The 24,033-nt window shown below is 39.9% G+C and overlaps 1 protein-coding gene across 1 annotated transcript in view; it reads right to left on the bottom strand.

Moving 5' to 3' along the window:
• The window catches only part of SPATA6 (spermatogenesis associated 6), a 39,616-nt gene extending 24,168 nt beyond the window's left edge, over positions 1 to 15,448 (bottom strand). The window contains exons 1-7 of the mRNA XM_074545839.1: positions 15,281 to 15,448; positions 10,631 to 10,768; positions 9,244 to 9,292; positions 8,462 to 8,503; positions 6,976 to 7,100; positions 2,688 to 2,768; positions 651 to 920 (exon numbers count right to left, since the gene is read on the bottom strand). Of these exons, the coding sequence (XP_074401940.1) occupies positions 651 to 920; positions 2,688 to 2,768; positions 6,976 to 7,100; positions 8,462 to 8,503; positions 9,244 to 9,292; positions 10,631 to 10,768; positions 15,281 to 15,328 (753 nt within the window). The 5' untranslated portion in view covers positions 15,329 to 15,448. The remainder of the gene's footprint in view (positions 1 to 650; positions 921 to 2,687; positions 2,769 to 6,975; positions 7,101 to 8,461; positions 8,504 to 9,243; positions 9,293 to 10,630; positions 10,769 to 15,280) is intronic.
• Between the last annotated feature and the right edge of the window lie 8,585 nt (positions 15,449 to 24,033).

Genomic DNA, 24,033 nt, shown 5'->3' with positions numbered 1-24,033 from the left:
GGAATAGTTGCAATAAGAATAATAATTAAGAAGGGGAAAAAAATGAGTATATGATCCTCCAGGTGGCTGGGAAATGTAGCTCCTTCATTTTAAAAGAGCTACACACAATTTCTTTAAGTAAGTATCTAATTTCAGGACAATTTTTCATGTATGGCAAAATGTCCTTATGTTATGAACTCTTAAGTCAAAGCGTTTCAGATGTAGCTCTGAGCAAAGGAAGTGTTCCAAATATCACAGGATGACAACATAAAAAAAGTTGAAAGAGAGGAAGTGTAAATGTTCATAATGTGACTAGACACTCTTTCTTTAAAGTCTTATTCAGGAATTTTTAATACTAATATCAATTACTTCCAAGCCGAATTTATACACCTATTATCCTGTCTAGTGTGCTGGAAGAAAAGAAATGGGGCCTCAGAGAATTTAACCAAGATATTCATGAAAGAATTTGATCTTTGTCTGTTACTAAAGCGGATAAAAGAAATTTTAGTTTAGTTAATTTTACATTTAAATCACTCTGTGACAGACTGTTCAGGAGAAGAAAAAATTATTCATCTAAACTAAGAGCTGAATGAATTTTTGGAGCGCTATTTAGTGAAAGAACAACATTTGAACTGAGCTTAAGCTGGAAGCACCTGGGAGCCAATACAAACCCGTCTGATGACAAAGGGAGGTTTGTCGGTGTCTCTCCTGAACTCGTGAGGGCCCAGGTTCAGGTGGGACAGTCTCTGCCTGGCCTCCTCCGACAGCTCGCACATGCGGCGCTTGGTGTACGGGGACGGCGAGCGCGACTTGGAGGCGATGGTGGGCTGCTCGTAGCTCCGCAGGGCCGAGTTCTGCTCTGCTGAAGGAGGGCTCTTCCTGGCCAGCTTGGAGGGCATTCTTCCACTTAGGGCTGGATGATGCACCCAGTGCCTATCAGTCTGCAGTGAAGAAGGGAAATAATCTGATTTGGCAGAGTGTAGGATAAAGATTGCTGGACATAACGCGAACAAGGAACTAATGATTCTACCAGAAGGACATGCCATGGCAGCTGAAGTTCCCCTCACAAAACTGTAATCAAACAGCAATTTAAAAACCAATGGGTTCACCATTTTCTCTGAAACCAAAAGAAGGTTAAACACCCAGCGTACAGCATGTTAGATGTTAAGTGTCTGATACTTATTCAATTAGCTTTCTCACACAGTTAGTGGAGATTCTAAAAATTAAATTTAATTTTGTCACAAAGTTTACCTGATATAGCCATACACAGATTTGAAGCATTTTTCACCTGTTTAAGCTTTTATTTTAAAATTCTTCCTCTTTAAAGTACAAGACATAAATTAAAAGAGGAGCCTTTTTAATAGTTTAAATTATATGCATTTAGAGTTGCCTAAAGCTCCAGAAGAAGTGCAATTACATTCTCTAAAATTAATACTTTCTTAGATTATGGTGAATTTATTAGTTTTTTTAAGTGTAAAGTTTAGTGGAGAAAAACAATACTTTTTCTGTCAGAAATTCTTTTTCAAGCTGGAGCTAGCTGACATTAGCCCTAGATCTGAATGTTACATGGACTGCTTTGGTTCAGAAATAAAATGTCCAGCTTGCCTTCAAGGCTTTCCCTCTACAGCCAGCCAGTGAGGCTGAGTCTGTGTGTTTGTTTTGTGTTGACAGAATATGAACTCACTGGTGCAACTGATGGTGAGACAGACCTGGCCACACAAAGCCAGACCTAATTCTCTAAAACTAATCTCAACTTCACCAGAAGCAGGTGGTGCTGCTCCTGGCTTACACCAGTTGTAAAACTGCAACACAAGTGAATCTGAGCTGCCATTCATCGATACTTTTAGGAACAGTTTAAATTTTAAATCAATTTGCCCTTACTCAAGTCACCTTCACTGAAGCCAATTTTCTGACAATGACAATTTTCACTGATTTTTAAATTTTTTTCTGTCTCCATACATTTCATTTATTAAATTTGGAAGAAACTTCTCATTGAAGTCATTAGCAATGCCACCAACAGGTCAAAGGCACCTAAGTGTCTTTGCACACAAGCCTTCCTGACAACCATTCCCTTCCAATGATGCTGCACCATTTTTCAATATTACAGCAGAAGAAGGAGGATATAAGAGTAACTTTACATGACAGCTTGTAAATCCAGAAATCCAAACCAAAATTCCAATCTGTGAGACCAGAGAAGAGTGCTGCTTCACCTTTAAATTTACTTGGTGCAAAAGCAGCACTTCCAGATTAATACAGGTGATAGTCTTTTCAACAAAATCTGCATTTCCATTACTGTCAGTGATACAGTTATGGAAAACCATTAAATTAATTGGTTTGGTTTAATAATGTACCTTCTCTAACAACACCTAGTTTTTACTGTCCTTAATTTTAAGTGTCAGTAACAAATGATGTGAAGGCATTTTCCCATGTACCAATGCACCAGGGACTGACACTTCAGCTGATCATAGAACATAGCAGCTGATAATTGTTTCAGATTCAAGGAACTCTCAGCATCTACTGTCATGCACCAAACCCACTCTTTACTCATACTTGATTAAAAATTTAATCAAGTTGTCAAGCACCTGTGATACCTGCTTTAACCACAACAAAAGAATGAGGAAAGTTTGAAGTGAGCAGCACATGGAAAGATTGGAAGCAAGGCTATCAATATTAAATCTAGAAATTGCAAACAATTAAATTGTGCTAACCTGTATGTGACTCCTTCCTAAGATTAACAGACTGTCTGAAATAAGGCAGGTTGTAGAAAATCTCAATTTTGGTGCAATTCCCTAGAAGAGAGACAATAATTGCATATCAAGCTTCAACTCAAGATAAAGGGTATCAAAGAGGTAAATGTCACCTAATGTAACAAACCATTCCTAATTTTCAGCCATTTCCTTTGTTAATTTCAGCCTTTAATAAAGATAATTAGAAAAGACAGAACAGCAATGGTAAATGTCAAGATGCTAACATTTGCATTTCTGACAATTCAATTACAGATGATTACACTGCTTTTGTACAACAATTAAGGTCTGACTTTTATTTTAATACATTTTTTTGTCAAAATCACTTTTAAAGATTTTTCATGCCATGCTGTATGGCATCAATAAAAATTTCAGTCATGCTCTAGAAGTTTCATTAATACTAACTTTGTAAACTTGTTTGAGAACAGTCTCAGTTGTGCCATCTCATTTGTAAAAACATTTTGTTTAATCAGTCAATCACACTGCAGATAACTATTCCTTTTTAACAGTATGACTAAGAAAACCCTTCATTCTGTAATCTTTGGAGTAGTCTGATTTCTGTGGATGCCTCCCTTGTTCCATCAGCATGGAACACATCCACAATCCCCTCCTGCCCATGGGGCAGCCCTAGTTTGTCCCACTTGGAATCACTGGGGTCCCACTGGGCCTCCTGGTGAAGCACAGCACACACAGAGTGATGGCCAGCATATCCCACCATTTTTACATGATTAGCAGCTTCTGTTCCACTCACCTTTTACTGCAGCCATGGATAGGAACACAACACCTCAGAAAACTATTGCCTTCCTATTCACTGAGCATTGGCCAATGCATTCAGAATTTACTGGGTGTAAAGGACAGGGATTACAACACACAAGCATTATTTCCCAAACAGCAGCACTAAAAAAAGGCATAAAAGAACGAAATGCCACATATGCTATAAACAAGCGGCAATCATCTATGTGCATCCTATACAGCTCTGCAGAATCCAAGAGAAAATCAAGTGCCCCCAGAAATTCCTACCCCCTCCTCTTTCAACGTGGACAGAATTTGGTGCCTGAGGCATCTCAGTGCACAGGCATTTGTGCACATGAACACACAAAATCACTGAGACATGAAAAGGAGCTGGTCTGTTTGTGACTTTATCCCACATCTATAAGAATTAGCAGGAACTTTGTGAGTGAAGTCTATTGATTAACCAAACTATTCTCTACCACCTGCCTAAACACTGATTTCCCATTAGGGAACATGATCTGGCCCCAGGATAGATTATGGAAATCAAATGACAAAAATGCCAAGAAAGCTCAGTCACAGCAATTAACAGAGTCCAGGATTCAATCAAGTCAAGTTATGGCACATAAAAGAGGTTTCAAGACTGATCATCTTTAATCAACTCGCTTTTATTACTAATGAATTGTCAAGTGCTATCAACAATTTAAAAAAGGACATAGAATTAGTAAGTCTACTACAAAATGCAACAATAGAGCACCTACTGCTCTCACAGAGACTGGAAATGATTACAAAATTGTTAAGTGTTCATCCCTAAAAAATGACACAAACTATGGCTTCTTCTGAGAAATTGTCTGTGGAGAGGCAATATGGGATGGCATTTGAATGCACAGGCATGGATATGTCAAAAGCAACTCACATGCCAAAGCCATCAGACAATTTGCTGCTTGTTTTCTGCAGTTCCCAAATCAAGGGCTGCTGTAGGACACTCAACACAGAATTATGTAAATACCATCATATAGCCCCAGACACATCTGTAAATGAAAATCCAGCTGGAAAGCTTTTGGGATCTCTTCAGCTTCTGGCTTAGTGGTGTCTGCAGCCCTGAGCATTTCTGCACCATTCATTAAACAGAAGGGACATAATACAAATTTGACCACAGAAAAAGTATAAAGGTGGTTCACATTTAGAAGAATACAAGTCTAATATGTGCTTTTGACTGTAAGGAACACAAGTAACACTTTAGCTTAAAAAAGTATACAGGAATATAACAGAAGGCCTTGCACTGGACTGTTAATGGAAGATAGCATAGCAAAAAAGAAACTGTTTTAAGTAATGTAGCAAATACTGCATGAAGGTGGGGAATGGAGATAAGAACATCTGTAAGAAATCACGACCACAGTCCAGGCATAAGCATATTCTGAAAGGTAAAGGTTGCAGAAAAATACAGAAGAGCCAGCAAGAGCCTCAGCTGGGCAACACTGGACTGGGAGAGATAACTCGAGGCATGTCTTGCATGCACACTGAGTTTGTAAACCTTGTAAGACATTTAGCCAGGGACATTATCAGCCAAGTGCCAGATTTCTGGAGGAGTTTTGATCCTCTCAACTTGGGATTCCTTCCAACTGGCAGATTAGCAGTGTTAATCAGACACTGCTTGTCACTGCCTATCTGAACTCCACAACCGTAATCTTACTGTTGCTACCTTTATTTTTTTAATAAAAGACAAATTTATTTGGAATCAAACTGTCACTGAAGCACAGCTGCCATTCAAAAATATTCAACATCTCAGCTGGCTATGAATAACTTTTCATGTGGGAAGAACATGGCTTCAGTAGCATAGGAATAATGTGAGGGTTCTCATGACCTTGTTCAACATCTCCTTTTGCTTAGCATTCACATCCAGCACTTCGTGCTGACAGACTTAGCAAGAGACACTTGCCAGTAAAGCTCAGGGACTACTGGGAGAGGGAGGCACTTGAGACTGCATTTCTACTGGAGGTAAAAATCCTTTCATAGTTATTCCATTCCACTTGGCAAGCAAGGAGAGGAAGAAGAAATTCCTTTTGGGAGCCTCCCTCCAACGCCATCAAACCCAGCTTCTGCATTATTCCTGAAAATGGGGGTCACTATGCCAAAATCTTCTCTTACACTGTACTTTCAAACTATGGAGATGGAATGGAGCAACAAAGGCTCCTGCAGTCCCTGTTCCAGGCAGAGATGGATTTTGTTATGCTGCTCCCAAGGACATGAAGTATGTCTGTGTCTTACCACAGTCAAATTTTTAAAGCTACTACAGTGTCATCATTCATCACCTACACATCCAAATTACTCTGACCACATCTTCTCACAGCTCACAAATTATGGCACCTTTTCTTTATTAGAAAATACATAATTTTTGTTTCAAATAACTCAGTTTGACAAAACCCATCAAACTTGTCTAGCAGCTCTGCTTCTATGAAGACTCACTATATTCTGTTCACAAAAAAATCTAAAAACATTTAGCTAATACCACTTCATTTGTTCCTACCTCCCTATTCTTTCTCAACACCAGGAAGGCACCTATTCTATGAGCAGCATGAAAACAAAACAGTTTCACCCCATCTCGTGAGCCACACCACCATGCATGGGGTGAGCCATATCAAAGAAACACTACAGCCAAAAAATAATGGTTGTTTTTGTTTTTAAGCTACTGCAGAATCAGACATTTTGTAGCACAAAATCACAACCTTAATTCATTCAAATGTAACACAGCATTAGACACCAAATTAGCACCTCTAATTGCAAGTGTCTGGGCAGTTTCCAGGTTGCCCTTTCTGGGGAAAGGCTACACCAGCTAAAAGATAACAATGAACTTTAATCAGCATTTCCCTCCTCCCATGTGCTTTTAGCCCAACCACAACAGACAGGGTAACTGAGTTCTTATCCAAATGTCCTGCCAATCCACCAGTAAAACTCCACAAAAAGCTCAAAACACAACATCACCATCCTCCTTAAGGTGCCTTCCTGGGTTATTCTGCTGACAATTAAGATTCAACAGTCAAACTTCATGAAAGGGCAATGTGAAATGAATTCATTTTCATTTAACATGTACTTGAGCCCTTATCTCCAGAAAATTAGCATTAATTCACTGCACTCATTCTGCCAATTAGCTATTGTTCCAAAATGCTATGGAGAAGGACCAAGGAGGAGGGTTACATGGCTTCTGTTGAGAACCATGAAGTCAGTATGACATCTCCTGCATCCCTTCAGCCACCAGCTGCATCACAGATTAAACTGAATGGAGACATGTCATGGTGCCACACTGCAAACCAAGTGGAAACTAACTTTTCCACATTAAATAATTTCTTGAAGCATTCCAAAAAAAGATTATACTTTCCCCGAAGTTCAGCTGTGGATTTGTACATTCAACACCTTAAAATGGCAAAATCTGTCAGAAGTAATCGCTTTTCATTTGAAGCAGTTCAAGGGGTTTCTTCAGTGAAGCAGACTGTGTCATAAATACAATCCACAGACATTCACTCACTGTGAAAGACGGGGACCTCTTCATTAAAACCTCACGCTGCAAACCACGGAGCCCATGGGTAAGCTTAGGGTCAGGGAACAGGAAATCTCTTGTATTTTCTTCATATGTAGCTAGAACTTTTCCCACTAAAAAGAAAATACACAGTTTAATTGGAAAATAGACAAAGCCACGCAGCACAGACACCACACACAGAGCCATGTTGAAACCAGGATAAATTTTGCTCTTTACAAATTAACAGCATGGCTCTAAAACTCCTATAGCACTAGGAAATAACATCATCAAGTTAAATCAGCAGCAAAAATGTGCAGAATCTACTATGAAACTATGTTTCAATGTTACTGGAAAAAAAATTAAAGAAGATTGTGTTAACTCTTCTACAACAGGCACATGAAAGGATTTCTTCAGGTAACTTTTCAGTACTTTTCTTCTTTCTTTCCCTTCCATGCCGCAGAAAAAAACTCAGTATTTTTTAATGGCACCCAATTTCTTATGAAAAACTACCACTCCATACTACAGAACAGTAACAGTAGCAGTAAAAAAACCCAAAAGCAACTGCAAAATAATTATTTCAAGATTTTCTCAATACCCTGTCTTGCTACTTCTAAAAAAAAAAAAAAAAGTTAAAAAGTTTTTCTTTAGAGGTAAACCCTTCAACGTATATTGTGAAAAAATGTAACTTGTGCTATTGCAGCCATCTTGCTAGCTTATGTTGGGCTATATAACACCTATGTCTGAGCCCTGAAAATAAATTCTTATGCAAGATCCTTTACTTCCCACAAAAAAAAAAAATCCCCATTCACTACATTTCTTCAAGTAAACAGTCTGGTAAGTCACCTGAGAGAAGCAGTAGTTTCCTTGAAAGTACTAAGGACAAGTGAGAGAGTGCTTTTAATACCACAGTTTCCAAATGAGTCCTCTTTAAAACTTGACTTTATTTCCAATAAAGTGCAGATTTACATTATTCATGGGAACACTTGAATTTCATTAAAATAGATTTTTATAATCACACAAACCAATAACAGAAGTATGACAAATCACTATTTATTATCTTCACACATCCCAAGAGACCTGTAAAACTTATAGTGAGGATAAGAGTTTTCCCAGTGGTCACCATTAAAATGGAAGGAAAAAAAGTGTCACTCTGAGAACAAGATTATGCACTCTGAAATTTCACAGACAGCCTCTCTAGAAGTGAATTGTGATGCGGTTAATAATTATGCACTGGATGATTTCAGTTTATTTTCCATTTTTAAAATATTATCACATTCCTAAGCCTGAGTATGATACATTTAAATATTCCGTTATTATCCCCTTTCAAGAATGAGATCCTCTTGATCTATTAACATTTTCTATTCAGAGGACTATTTGTTGAAGGGCTTTCTATGTTGTTTGTGTGTTGAAAAAAGTGATTGTGCTGTAATGGGCAATGTCCTCCTGGAAATTCACCTATTAAACTGCATAATTTATGAAAAGACTGATACAATACCTGGAGGAACGAGCTGTATTAGTTCAAGTACTGTTGTGTCAACTAGAAGGGAAAAAAGTTTTTTCATGAGTTAAAAAAAAAACCTAAAATGAAAATTTCCATAATCAAAGCCCAAGAAAAATGAATCATCGATTTAAACTTCACAGCACTGTACATCCCTGCACTATTTCCACCACACCAATAATAAGATAAATTTAAGTACAGCTTGCATAAATATCATAGATGAACACAATGGCATTAGCAGGGTACAAATGACAACACTAAATCTGACTTAGAACTTGTAAGTTCTCTCTGCTGCCAAGTTTTTCCTCTTTTAAAGAAGATTATGCAAGCTTTGCCCCCTTTACAGATAACTCCCATGTGAGGATGCATATTCCTGCAGTTTGAGTTCAGGTCAGTGTTTTCTCACCACAATTCATTATACAAATGTAGCAAGACATAATCTTCTTAAAATGACAAGAATAACTTTAGAAAGATTACAGGTTTATCCTTCTATAATGTGAAAATTAATCAAATAAATAACCATATAAAGGAATCCACTACCAGATAACCAGGTGGACTTTCAATCACTTATGACTTTTTACCCTTTTCCTGTTCCATAGCATGTAACATGCATTTCTAGAGGCATTTTGTTAGATAATAGTGGTTACCCACTAGTTTTTCAGAGAACAGGCTCCTGATAGAAAAAATACCACATACTTTAAACCTCCAAAACATCTTTAGAGCCCATATACACATGACATTTATGGATATAACATAGTATACAAAACCCCAGAACTTACACTCCAGTAACTTCACAAGGTCTCCAGGATCAACTATATTAGCAAATTCCTGAAAAAGAAAAAATTACAATGGTAGTAGTAATACTAATGATGACACAATCAGATGTAATCAGATGGACCTCTTGGGAAAGTGAAGGGAAAAAAACCCAAAAATCAATGCTCTTCTTTGCCAAGATTGTTGTCAAGAGTCCTATCCCTACTGAAAAAAGAAAGGATATTAAAATGATCATTTGGAACATGATCAAATTCATTGAAAGCCAGCAGTTCTTGTAATATACTTTCTATCCATTCAGAGTTGCTTCTCTGTATGTAAAGAACAAAAAATAATTTATTGTGAAGTGTTGAAGATGTAAAGGTAAGCACTGTCTAAGAAAATTTCAAGAGAGAAACATAATTTGCTGCATGTATTACAATTCTGATAGGTCAATGTTCTCTAATTTATTAGTAATGTTTTAAGCTTCATTTTCACAGAGGTGACTTCTCAGTCTCCTGTTCAGGTTTTTTTTTAACCTGAATCCCATGTGAATAGTTATCAAGGAATAGGGGAGGATGTTGCACTGGATGGAGGTCCCTACATTACACTGAAAACAGCATTCAGTACATTCCCCTTAAGAAGTTTGTGTTATGTTTGCCTTTAAAGAATGAAGGTCTTTCCTACTCTTCATAGGCAGTGAAATAATCACTGTTTGTTTCTCATCCCCTTCACCAGAGCATCACTCTGAGCAAGTTTACTCAGCCTGGTTTTCAAAGTGCTGGGGAATGCTTAAAGGAAAAGAACTAGAAAGGGCAAAGTATTATTATTCATGGGTAGTGGAGAAGCCAGATCATCTCTGTAAGATACTGTGTTTCATTATCCCTGTGGTACTAATAATGAAGCTAGTAGGGACTCAAAAATGTGATAAACAACTATAAATTACAGAGCCAGAGTACCAATGTGGGAATTCTGGTGACAAACCATGAAAAGAGTATCTCAAAGGGAGTAAGATGTCACCAAAAAGGCTTGAGCTGCTATTTTATCTTTCTACTAAATTAAGTTGCCTCTCCTATATTGTACAGTCTCTGTTCTTCACCTTGCCATAATTTTTAGAACAAAAAACATTCAGTCCTTTTCAAGCCAGGAAAACAGACACTGAGGAAGGACAGCTCACAAAAGAATCAACAAACACCTAAAAACTCTCACCACACATTAGAATCTTCAGTACACACAATTCTTGAGTCCCCATGTGGATAATACAGGTACACCTCTCCTCTGTGCTAAAGAGAAGCAGGAGATAAAATACTGCTCCATTCTCAGTGTGATTATTTGTGCTCATGGGTTTTGCAGACAATTTTTGTGGAATTTTTGATGGGGTTTATTTAGGTTGTACCAGCACTTGACATATCTTACCTTTTCAAATAGTAGTCTTTCTTGAAAGAAGAGCGGGAACACTGCAGGGACACATTGAGTTTTGTGGTACTGCCCAAGTACAAAGACACTCAGATAAAGTTCCTGTTTGTCTTTCAGCTGCACTCCAGGACAAGTTATCTGTAGGAGTAACACACTCATTAAACAAACTGAACTTTAGCTAGACAAGCAATGGCTGTTTTCAAGATAAAAATGAAACAGTCAGGACTGAAATGGTTGATTTGTGAAAGTCAGGATGTAACAGACAAGTGTGAAATAAACCTTCTCTAAAGCAATTCTATTTGTACAGACTGGTCAGGAAAAATAGTCACCATTTTAAAACAATCAGGACCAAATTCTTCTTGCTTAAGTAAACACACTCCATTGTCTTCAACCAAAACTGAAACCCAAGGCCAGGTTAGCACAGTTAAAGGTATGCTCTGACTGTGTAAGGCACAATCATCTCCTATATGAAGACTCATGTAGAATGAAGTGTACATGAGGCCAAAACACAAAATCCCACCCAAACTTCATCCTAACTATGGAATGAAACTGGTAAATTTATGTGCTTAGATATCCATACTCTGTCCAGCCACCAGAAGGGGCAAGTTTATTTGCAAATTGTCTGTAAATGAGAAAAAGCAACTGTTGTTCCAATAGTACGAGACACATTTCTTCCTTTCTCTGGGAAGTTTGGCCATCTTTAAACTCAAAGCAGGGAAGGCTTCTCACTAGGCTGCCATATACTGCCCCAAATCTCTCAACTTTCTCTGCACAATTCTGAAATTCTTTGACTAAGAAGTCAGTCTGTTTCTAAAGCTCTGATTGCAAGAATGTACACAACTCATTCCAAAACTATTTGCTATTTTCTCCAAGCCACGTGGATTTATTTTATTTCCCTGACAGAGAATTGACACCTTTCACTTAAGGTCTCATGCTCATTTTTTGTGTCAGCATTAGAAACATGAGGTTGTCTCTTCCAGCATAAGGTTTCTGGGGAATGTGTTCAGACTTTCAATTGCCAGGAAGAAAGACAAAGGAGGAGTGATAGGAATTAAAATAAGTGGTTTGGTTACAGTCTCCTACTCCCAAATGAACATTTTACTTGAGAAATCCTAACTAGATTTAAAAGAAAGCTATATAAACAGCAGTTAAAAAGGTGGAAGAACTAGAAGAAAACAATGTGTGATAGATCACTACAGATAAAGCATAAGGTAAAAAAAGGGTTTCCTCTCCATATAAATGAGGGCTTCAAATCTACAAGAAAAGTGCCAGAATAATGGATAACCCAATTGAAACAGTCTGTCAAGCATTAAACAGCTTGTATGACACTCATGCAGTTGCAAGTGTGAACAGGAGTGAGAGAGACAGATTTCATTCATACAAGGAAAGATCCCCAATCTACATCCTGCATGTCCTATCAACTTTACTTCTCACTTTTGTCTTCGATATTTTTGTAGAATTTACAACCATTTTAAGCTGGAGTTTTGTGCTTTTCACCCTAGAGAAGGGAACCAATGTTTGCCTATTTATTAAGAGATCTGAAGATGCTGGAACGGGCAAATCTGCCAACAACAGGTGCCATTTTTCTGGTTATCCTGTAAAAAGAAAACAAATTCTTACAAATGAGCGTGTGGGTCAAGGTAGCACATGTGGAAACTTGTGATTCTACTACCCTGGAGATAAACTGCACAATTCCTCACCTGGGCTGGAACACCAAATCTATGTGGCCATGTAACCTTAAAGCAGTTCCAATAATGAATGACACATGCATATCTGCAGTTCATGACACCTACTCTGTAACATGCAGAGCTCCATAACACTTGGGAGACAAATGAAGCTCTTATCTGACTGCAGACTGCTCCAGCAGGATGAGGGACTATTTTAAAGAAGGTAAGAGTGTTATCTATGGATCAGCTAAGGAAGAGGGAGATCAGTGCTGCAATTAACTGACCTCACATGCAACCCCAAGGACCATGAGAAATTTCTAGGACAGGGTTATGCTGGATATCTCTGCTGAAAGTTCCCAGGAAGATGGAAAATGTGTACCAGCCCCCAGTCGCTCCACTGCTGGGACATCATAAATAGCCATAAAGAAATCACTGAATTAAGCTCACAGAAAAGGACAGAATTCTACTGATCTTAACCTTCTAGAGCACTTATTACACACAGTCCATGGCAGGATAAACCAAACAAAAAACCTACTCAGTCTTTAAGTAAGGCCTTCCATTTGACAAGAGAAATGAAGGAAACTACCAGCAAGACAAACCAAAGAGCTGGTGGACTCAGATGGGAGATGATCTTGGAATTTCATTAAGTCAAAGGAACCAAAACCCATCAGTATCCTAAGGAAAGGGTAAAACAGAGGGCAGAACTTCTGACAAAACTGGACAGATTTCAAAGAGGGTGGAGAAATATGTAGAGCACTGTAAAAACAGCAGGAAAATAAATCAGAAATTTGGACAAGACTTTGGTCACAAATAAAACAAACAAAGAGAGAATTAATGGACATCGCATAAATCAGCCAAGATGCGAAAGTTAACAAATCTATGTCCCAAACATAACTGAATATTTTGCCTTGGTTTTAATAAAATTTAACACAGGAGAAAAAAGAAAACTGCAAGAATTAAATGATGGAAACAAAAGTCATTCAATATGCACTAGGCCTGGACCAAGGAGCCACAGGGAGGCTGAACCATCATCAGCACATGTTGTGAAAGAATGTAATTTTTCTAAAATGAAATGTAATGAAAACAGGGAAGGTAGAATCTGCTCAAAAATCCATGTGAGACAGAAAGAGAGATCTGAAAACTGACAACTCCATTGATCAAAATATTTAAATATACAAAAATAAAGATATGGATGAAAGGATCACTAGGAAAAAACCCAGTAGGACACGTTCCACAAAAACAGATCAACCAAGAAAAATTCTACATTTTCTTGAAAATCCATTTTCTGGATAAAGGATATATAGTATGAGGAATCATTATTTATGATGAAAAAGTTAAGAATAATTAGTATCAAAGACGGTACAGAACTGGCCAAAGAACAGCATCAATAATGTGAAAAAAAAGAAGGCATAAAGCTGAGGTTACCACTAAAAACATTCTTCTCTGTATACTGGGATTCATGTATTTTAACATTTTTAATGACCCTGACTCATATTAAGATATATAGGATGAATGTTGGACTTTTTTTTCCCCAACATCACCTAAGTCAAAATTAGGGTTCAAAGTTAGGGTTCAATTTTGACTCTTATCAATGCAAACTCAAAGTGGAAGAGTAGCTCCCGTCCCTAAGATGGTTAGAAGGCTGGTGAGTCCATCACACAAAATATGACCAAAAATATCATGCTTTAGCTGATAAAGATCAACTGGGGAATGAAAGAACTGCTGCCCAAAAAACATATCAAGTGAGAAAACACCAAGGAAAAAAAATTCCTCAAATGAAAAGCCAGTATTGACATTTGTGTAAGAGTAGTCTCCATTCTCACTTGAAGCCTTGAGAGCAGGGTAAACAACAAATACCCCACGCCTGAAAACCTGACCCTGTGGAAATGTGTTCCCTGTACTCACTCCTGGCACAGGAATAGCTCACAGTCAGTGGGAACAGAAAAGGAAAGGCCATTGCTCTGCTCCAGGAACCAGGCTGGCCTTGGCATTGTGGAGACAAACACCAGCTGTTGAGACAGCACAGCAACAGCGCCACGGTGACACCCTGGCCATCCATGAGTGGAAATTCACAGCTCTGCCTCGGAGCAGCCCCTCAAGTTTGGGAACAAGGGTAGCTAAGCAACCAGGAATACCCGGGCAATTTCTCAGTATAGACTTTATAAACTTCCTGGATCTGCACTCGAGTTTTGTGGATGGCATCTCGTGTTTTCCTCTCAGCAGCAGGTATTCTTTTATATATGGCAGTGCTTGTTCGGGGTCACAGGACGAGGGAATATGGAGCGACCGACTCCAGGGTAACAGGGCACTGCCTAACACAGCTAATTCTGCAAAGTGTTCAGGAGATGATACAGCTCCTTGCTGTGTTCCCAGCTTGGATATATGCAGAAAACTTTGCAAAGAGTACAATCCTAACATAATTAATGTCAAAACTTTCCGCTTTCACCACACTCCCCGCCATGTAACACCCAGATATTCAGAGCTGCCCAGAGCCATCAACAAGCCGCTCTTTCCTGGGACTTGTTTTGGTTTTAGCTTTCTTTTTTTTCTTTTTTCCCCCTGAGAGTGCTTTTCCCTACACTCTACAGCTTCCCAAGAATCAGTGTGCTCCAAAAACCACATGTTCCACAGGAGAATGAGAACTCTAAAGCGGCACGGTTGTTGCTAACACCAGCGGAAGGGCGGGGGCACGGGGACAAACATCCCCCACAAGTTTGCACAGGAGAAGGGAGCTGCGGAGGGCACGGCCGCTGCTAACACCGCCGCGGGGGCTGCACACAGCGGCTGCAATGCTAGACGGAGCTCGGCCCCGCTCGGCAGCAGGGCCCGGAGCAGCCCCCAGAAGCTCCGCCGGGCCGGGAGCACGGGCGGCGGCCGACTGAGAAAAGCGGGGCGGGAAGCGCTGCCGGAAGAGCCAAGCGCGGCTTCTCCTGCCGGCCGCGGCCCGACTGGGGCGGGCGGGGAGCGCGGCCCGGGCACTCACCGAGCGGAGCTCCAGCTGCAGGACGCAGCGCAGCGCTTTCCGCGGCATGGGCGGGCGGGCAGCGGGGCCTGCCGGGTCCGGGCTGCTCGGGCTCGGCCGACGCCGTTGTCACGGTAACCGGGGCGCGTCCGGCCCGCGGCGGCCGCTCCGCCCTCCTCGGGGCCGGCTTCCCCTCCCTCCCTCCCTGTCTCCGTGCCCGCCCCGCCCTGCCCTCACCGCCATCGCGCTGGAAGGATGGGATCCTATGCTGGCCCTGCCCACACGCGTCCCCAGAGCGCCCATGTCCTCTTCCCCTCAGCCCCTCACTGCTCTCCAGGGCCTCCTGCCCCCACAGAATCAGTCAGCTTGGAAAAGATCTGTGAGATCGCCGTGTCCAACCTATGGCCGAGCACCACTAGACAGTGCTACGTCCCGTCTAGCCTTAAACGCCTGTGGCTCCACCGCCGCCGTGGGCTGCCCGTTCCAATGTTTAATGATCCTTTCCATGAAGAAATTCTTTCAAATTTCCAACCTAAACCCCTGGCGCGCTTTCAGAGTACGTCCTCTTGTCCTGTCTCTTATCCTATCCTTCATCCGTGTTCATCTCACAGCCTTCTCTGTTTCTTCCACCTTCGGACCTCAGGCTGGCTCGTCCTGGCACTCCCCACAGGGCTTCCTGGAGCTGCTGGAGTGTACCAAAAGTACCATACATAGTAGATGAAATAGTACCATAACTAGTAAATAAAATACCATAAACAGTAGATAAAACAATTTCCAGCCGCTGCCTCCTGAGGGTGGGACAGTGCCAGTGATGGATGGTGGAGCACTGGTGTGAGAGCTCAGGTGTCCAGTGTGGAACAGAGAATCAGACAGGTCACAGGGCTGCTTTAGGGCATCCAGGAAGCTCAGGATGTGTCAGATTCCTCCAGCTTCTTGGTATGTCACATTCCTGCAGCTTCTTGATATGTCAGATTCCTGCAGCTTCTTGGTCCTCCTGCAGAAAGGTGCAGGGAGAGCCTTCTCTGCAGCAGAGGGGTCTCAACCAAGTTTTATACATCTCCATGCTTAAGTAGCTAAAAAGCACTGGATTTCCATTCCTTTTTTTTTTTAATTATTTTTCTTTTCTTTTACTCTTTTGATGCAATTTTGATTCAATTTTGATACACTTTGATGCCTTCATCGTGTTGTAGACTGGGCCCTTTTGACTCGAGTATCCCATTTTAATGTCCTCTGTGGGTGAGACACAGTGCACAGGGTATATTCCATCTTTGAAGACTTGTCTGCACTCTCATATCTGAAACTGTCTCTTTATTCCTATCCTCCCACAAACTCAGATTTATGTCCTTGATCTTCACCATTTTGGTCATATCAAGGATATTCCCCAATGTCTCTGCTGCTTAGTTGTTTTCAGATTATTTGCAATCCCATCCAACACCAAAATAGTCTGATTTCTGTTTTAGCAATGTAGGTTATTTCAGCCTCAGACCTTAAGGGGATTTTAAATATTCTTTCCAAGTCCTCAAGTACAGCTGTAGAGAGGACAGAAAATTTTAATTGCTTCCAAAAGAAAGCAGTGGCTCAAATGTATCCCTTGGCTTTTTTTATTTTAATTTTACAATTTCAAAGAAAAATCATGTTAAGTGATCTGGAAAGAAACAGCATTCTGAAAATGCTTTGATTTCTGTCTTTGTTTTTTGGTTTTGCTTATTTTTTTAAAAGGAAATGGCAATGAACATAATAGGTCAGTGCAGACAAAAGTGAAATCTATAGATGGATTAAATGTTGCTACTAATACTCGATACTAATCTTTTAAAACAAATAAAGGATTGGAAAGGCAGGGGCTTGTTTTCATTAATGTGACTTCTGTAGCAGCTCTGTTTATTTCTGTTTAGGTGGTTTTGCATCTTTTTAGGGTGTAGTTTGGGTTGTTTTGCTTTAGGGTTTTTTGTTTGTTTGGGTTTTTGTTTTGTTTGTTTGTTTGTTTGTTTGTTTTAGCAAAGGGTTCTGTGTTTAGGGCCTGGAGAATTCTCTGTAGACTTCTACTACATATATTAAGGAGGGGCTTACTCTTGGATAAAATAATTTTCTAAGCATTATCAGTCTCAAGGTTATGAACAGCATTCCAGAGTTAATGAGAAGAAAATTCTCAGAGATCCATAGCTTCAGATGGTACCAGTATTAAAATGGTTTATTGCTTATTTTCAGCTACTTTTCATATATATGCGTTTTAGAGGGTTAAATAATGTGTTAAAAATTGTGAAGTATGAGATATTATGGTAAGTGTGGCCATATAAGAACAGAAGATAGATAAATGCTGAAATCAAAAATGGTATCATGTTTGTGATGAGAATTTAATATCCATGTGCAGTGCCCCGGAACAGAAGTACTTTATAGCCCTTGAAAAAGGAGCACAAGGCAGGACAGAAAGCTTCTCCAAAGTGATAAGGCACTGATGAATTTCAGTGCCTTTCCCTGGCAAACCTTCTGGTCTGCAGAGTTTCTGCCCCTTCTCCCTGCTGGGCCTTGGGAAGGAATGCTGCTGCTGCTGCAGTGCTTTCCTCTCCAGCCCTTTCTGCAGCAATGTGAGACCCAGCTGGACCTTCTCATTTTTGTTAAATGCCTGATTTACACTTGCATTTGCACTGCAGGAACAGTAATGCAGGAATCTGGGTGACAATGAGGGAAAACCCAGACTTTTACTAAAAATTCATTTCTAATAAGAAAAAACTGTTAACCAAAATGACAAAAAAAGTGCTTGCTCCTGTAATAGATCTGAGATTTTAACTGCTGTAAAATTTCCCTGCTGTGAAAGCACATGAATTCCTTTGCTTTTACAGCAGTAAATCTTCTTGTAATACTACTTATACTTAGTTCCATGTATTAAAAGACTCTGAATGACTTCTCTGCATTGTGTTATTTTTCCTTTTACAATCTACTCTAGTTATGGGCTTCACATTTTCCTGTCCTCTGGGCCCTCTAAAATGGCTGCTGCAGAAGAGCTGTGATGTCATCAAAATACTCAATTTTGTTCTTATTTCTACCACTGAAAACTAGAAGAAAGATTGAAGTCACACTGGTTTAAGATATTTACCGCAGGATTTATATCATATTGTTGGAATTCTTGTGATGGTCAGGCATCAGGAGATTCAGTGCATTGAAATATGCTGCAAAATAGATAAAGTGGGAAAAATAGGAAGGGTGAGGTTTGCAAACAGTGAGTATTGTACAGTTCAGAATCTAAAAAATACTAGGGATTAGACAGAATTAGATCAGATCAGGCTGGAGATCAGAGAGGAAGCCTAACATCACTGAGTTTGTCAGAGGCTCACTTTCAGCTAAGAAGCCAGGAATGGTTTTCTCCATTTCTTAGGAAGCAGAACGCCGGGTGCAAAGTGATATTTCACAGTCATCCTGGCAATCAGAGTGAAGGGAATAAAGGAGCTTTCCACATTTTGCCACCCTGTGCTGCAGTTCTTAGGAATATTGTCAGAGGTTCATTTCTGCCTATTTTGAGCCCCTGATGTTGCCCAGGCAGCCAGAGGAGACATCTCTGTTCCTGCAGAGGAACAGGCTCTATTTAGATATTATCACTGAGCACGACTGACTTACCATTAATAACTGAAGAGAATTCCGGGAAGGCATCTGCTCAAATAACAGCAATAAATTACAGGATATGGTAAGATTTCCACATTAGAAAGGCAAACAAACAAAACATTAAGACTGTGTTACTTTAGAGAGGAGAAAAATAATATGTAATTCAAAGGAGGTACATAAGGGACTGAATAATATGTAGAAATAAGTTCTTCTGTTTGCCCATGCCTATTTATCCTTTCAAAGGACACGTGCAGTGAAATTAAAAGACGACAAAATCAAAACTGATAGAAGAAAGTACTTTAGATAGTGGAACTTGTTATCACAAGATGTATTCAACAATGTTCCAAACAGAATTAGGGTGCTCTGGGGACCCCACTGGACAATACTCCCTTGCATTAATTTTGATCTTCTGACTCACTGTGAGGTTAAATGTGCAATGCACAAAAGTCGGTCCCTGTGCAAAGAATTGTAGTAGAAGAAAACAGGCAGCAGAAGTTAAGACTAAATAATCCCAGAACACTATAGAGCAGAGCTGGAAGAATTTTGTGAGAGATTCTAATAGGATCTAAGGGGACCAAAGTGAATTGGATTACTGCAGACAGTAATGTAACAGGGAAAGGTAGAGTGCTAGATTATTGATGAGGACAGAGGATGGAGATTACCTGAGGGTGTCAGCACACTCCTCACAAAATACATTTTCATCTAATCTTTCTACTTTAAAGCAGGGAAAAAAGTTGCCCAGAAGTTCCCATTCATTAATATCTATTGCTTTCGAAAAAGGCCACAATGATTTTGTTGATCCTGTCTTATTGAGCATCTTGCTCTTTCCTGATGTGCAAAGACACGACTGGGCTGAGCTCTTGGCTTTTTTGATGAATGTACGAGTTGCTACAGGCAAAGGCCACCTGCTCATGTTTTTATGTAGGTGAAGCAGTGACCTTTCTTTGCCTTGCCCTCCCAGTCTTACCAGTGCCTTTTGCAGAGCATTTTTACTACACATTTGGAGAAACTCAGTGCCTCTTTAACATTTCACTGTGGCTCAACCATGACAGAGCAATTCCTCCTCCATTTTGCTGCTAAGTCAATACTCACTTTGGTGCATATGAGCAGTAGCTTCACTCATTCTTGATGTATATCCTGCCTGCAACAAAAAAGAAATAATAGCCAAGCTATCTAAAGACACTGAAGTTTTCTTAATATGTAAGCTGTTTTCAGGTCTGCTAAATTCTTTTTCGACTGGCTGCAGCTAAAGAAATCAAACCTGATTTGATTACAGCCACTAGAGGAATATTCCAGATCTTGAATTCAGTTGTAGTAATTGGAAACTTGTGTTGTAAAGGAATCATCTAAATTCATCTAAGAGATAACTTCTTTGAATACAGTCTTAGGAATTCACAGATGACACAAATTCAATCAGCCAAGACAGCATTAGCTTTGTACCCCAGAAAGTTCCTAGTCTCTCCCTTACTCAGTTCAGAAGAGGTAACATTTTTCTTTGTGCTTTACATTTAAAATAAATTGTCTTAGATGGAGACATTGCCCCAGCAAAGTTTTTGCCAGAAACAAAATTCTTCTAACCAAGTTATAAACCCCTGAAAATAGGGCTTTATAATGGGACTGCTGATAGACCCTTAACAATAGCATTGTGAATGGTGCTGCTATAATTAATGATACTTCAGAAAGATTTATGGTCCTTAGAAAGAGATAAAACAGAAATATCATTGCTTCTTTTCCTCCCATCATTTTATCCTCTATGAAATTTTATGTGAAATAAGTCAAATGAAAAATGTAAGCTCTTAATCTTTTCCCAGAGTCCTGTCTCTCACTTGATGAACACTTTCACAGAATAAATTAGGGATTTTTTACTTCTTATGTATGTACAGCTTTGTATTTAAAAGGCAAAGAAAAGAACATTGTTGGCTTGGCAAAGCAGCTCAAGACAACGGTCATGGCGGAAGCAAACATGACTCACTATTCTTGTCTGTTCTTCTGCCACACCAGAGACAATGGCTCTTGTCCTGCAGTAGTTCTGAGCAGCTGGGTACTGTCCAAAAGTGCTCTGTAGGGAAGATTCTCTGCTGATGGAAAGTCAGCCACAATGACTCTGGCTGCAACAGCAAGAGCCCAGTGGCCTGAGCAGAAAGCCAAAAGCTGTGGCTTGATTACAGCAGATAGTACCTCTGTGAAAACACAGAATACTATATGGATATTTAATTTAACTGGGAAAGGCATAGCAAGGATCAGTTGCTGGAGGCTGAGGCTAGAAAAAAAATTGAATTAGATATTTGGCATTATATTGTAACAGAGAAAGGGAGTAACCACTGGAACAGGCTATCAAAGAGAAAGTGAATTCTCCATTTCCTGACAATACCAAAGGAGAATGAGAAGCTGACAAAAGAAATGCTTTTGTTGAAACAAAACATATTTTAGCCGAACAAAAAGAAGATTGACAACAGTATTTAATGGCCTGTGATGTACAGGAGGCTGCCCTGACTGTATGTTCTGTGTGTGAACGTTGTGACTCTGTACAGTATTTTGACAAATAATGGTAAAGCAGTGCTTACTGAGCAGAGATCAGGGGAGAGGGCTCTGAAGGATTTGCTTGGAGCCCATTCCCTGCAGGGAGCTGCTGGGGGGTGGCAGGGAATGCCAGCTTCTGAGGCTTCTGAGCCTGCAGGGGGACAAGCTGCACCTCTGGGCAGCCAGGCTGAGGCAGCAGCTGAATAGGGGCTGAGAAGTCACAGATTTGGCACAGGCCACCTGGAACGGCAGATAAAGCTCAAAATCCATCACATCCAGATCAAGGCTCTGGCTTGTGCCAGCCTCACCCAGCTCAGATGGCATCAGGCACTTGTTTTCCAAAAGCCTCTGCAGTGTGTCAGGAGTTTTGTGCCTCTGCCCATTAAAGTAGCAGCGTTTGAGCATCTTCCCTGTTATTTTGATTGACAACAGCGAAGTCACTAGAGAACCTCAAGGACTTTCTTGCTGGCTTGTTTTCCGGTTATAAATCATAGCTTTTTATATTAGAGGAAAAAAACCTGAAATGCTGTTTCGAAATAATGGCTGAAGTTAGTTTCTAATAGGAAGCTCTGAGATCTATGCTCAAATTCCCCATAAATTATAACATTGCTGCTTTAAAATGCCTCCAGTCCATCAGAAAAAGAGAGAGATATTACATATATATATATATATATATATATTTTAAAAAATATTTTTTTTTTAATGACAAGAACTTTCGGTTTTCAATGGAATCCACTCTGGAAGGCAGAACATTTTCTTTTTCATTGTAAGACAATTTGTAAAGGCATCCCAAGGGGGGTGCAAAACTGCCACAACATGGCTTCCTCCACAGCTTTTTCCTTGGGACCATCCCTAACCCTAGGCTGATTTACCTGTAGCAAAAGAAAGGGTTGAGTGGATTAGTGTTAATCAGAGACATGGGAAAGTAGGGAAGGTTTTAAATGAGCTTTTGGGCTTGCAGCTCCAAAGAGAATTCCAGAGCCATCAGATGTAGGGGCAAAAATAAAATTCAGAATAGCAGAAGATACATCTGAATCCTGAGTAATTAACTTTTGAAGGTAATAAGATATTTTTTGGAAGTAGAAGCCTCTCTCTCTCTTTCTCTCTAGCACTGTAATCTTAGTAAAAGTGTGCCTTTAGTATTATAAGAAAGTGACTCCTACGTGTTTTCTTTTACAGTGTCTTAATGGTGTATACACACAGCACCTTGTTAAAGGAAAGTTAAGTAATAATGAACTAGAATTTCCCAGTCTCTGGCAATAAATTTGCCCAAACACAGAGTGCAGATGAATTGTCTCCAGAGTTGGATGAGCTACACCAGGTAACCAGGTAAGGAGTTGGCACATTATGGGACAGTCATAAGTGATCTGAAGATCTTGGGGTTCAAGATGAGTTCCAAAATCCCCTAGAGACATTGCTGACTTCAGTAAACATTAAAGCAGGATGGCTGGAGTGGAAGGGTCGGGAGTCCCCTTACAGTTCTGAGATATGAAATATCCCTTAACATTTCTGTGCTGCCAGTTTAACTCCCTGTAAAATGAGGACACTAACACCTAGTCACTAAAAAAGGAAAAAAAAAAGAAGACAAAATAAAAAAAGAGAAAAAAGGAGAACTCCCACCGATTATCTGTTCTTGGAGGCTGTATAGTGCTATAATTAACAATCCTATTTCTAGCTGTTTGTGTTTCTTTTACATATGAATCATCATTAAAGGTTAATGAGAAAAACTAACACTATATGAAAAGGTTGTTTTCTCATTATTTAAACATTTTCATTTTAAAAGCTCTATGTATTCCTAGAATATTATTAATTTATGATTTGCTAAACAATATCTTAACTAGTCCCTTTTTATTTCCTCACATGGCATAATTTTAAGCAACTGCAACCAGTGCCCTTAGTTCCACTCATCAGTTCTGAATCTCTGCACTGCTGAGTCTCCAGCAGAACAAACTTCATCCAAACAAAGCACAGACATGTCCATCAAATCAGCCAGAGCTTCTGACACGCACCTGGTGCCAGCTTGGTGCTCTAGTGTTGGCTTTACACTGGCTGCCAGAGGAACAGAGGATTCTGGATCCAGTGTCATGTTAGCTTAGCACAGAGAGGTGATGCCTAACGTAGCGTAAACTCCATCAGCACTACACCAAACCTTCCATGTTATTTTTTAACAAATTTAAACCATCAGGGTGAGCATGTATGAGTTCAGTGCTTTACATCAGTAGATCCACCACTGAGAGCCGTAAAGTTACAGGTTGGTCACACCCAAGCCTGCAGTAAATTTTACACTGTGATAAAACACCATTGAATTCAAATAAAACCTATAAATCATTTGTCTATTTTCAGTGCATTGGAATATGGAATTGGAATGTGTTGAAAGCAACTCTTCTGGCATGGTGGGAGATGAACCCTACATTACAGTGTCAAACCAAGCCACCTGTGCTTGTGGCCATGAGGGGAAAAGATGAGCAGAAACCCAAAAGTTTGCTCAAGTTCTCGCTCCACACCAGGGTTGCACGTGCCAGGTTTTTCAGTTGGACGTGACTCTCTCTTAATGACCAAAGTTAACAAAAAAACCCCTCTGAAAACAGGACTTCATGACAGAAACGCCTACACAGCTGTAAGAGCCACTTCTCAAATGTTCCTCTGCTTATGAACGGCAA

Source organism: Zonotrichia albicollis, chromosome 8 (assembly GCF_047830755.1).
Source record: "Zonotrichia albicollis isolate bZonAlb1 chromosome 8, bZonAlb1.hap1, whole genome shotgun sequence".
NCBI lineage: Eukaryota > Metazoa > Chordata > Aves > Passeriformes > Passerellidae > Zonotrichia > Zonotrichia albicollis.
The sequence above is the reverse complement of the archived record's forward strand: the minus strand, read 5'-3'. Positions and strand labels throughout refer to the sequence as shown.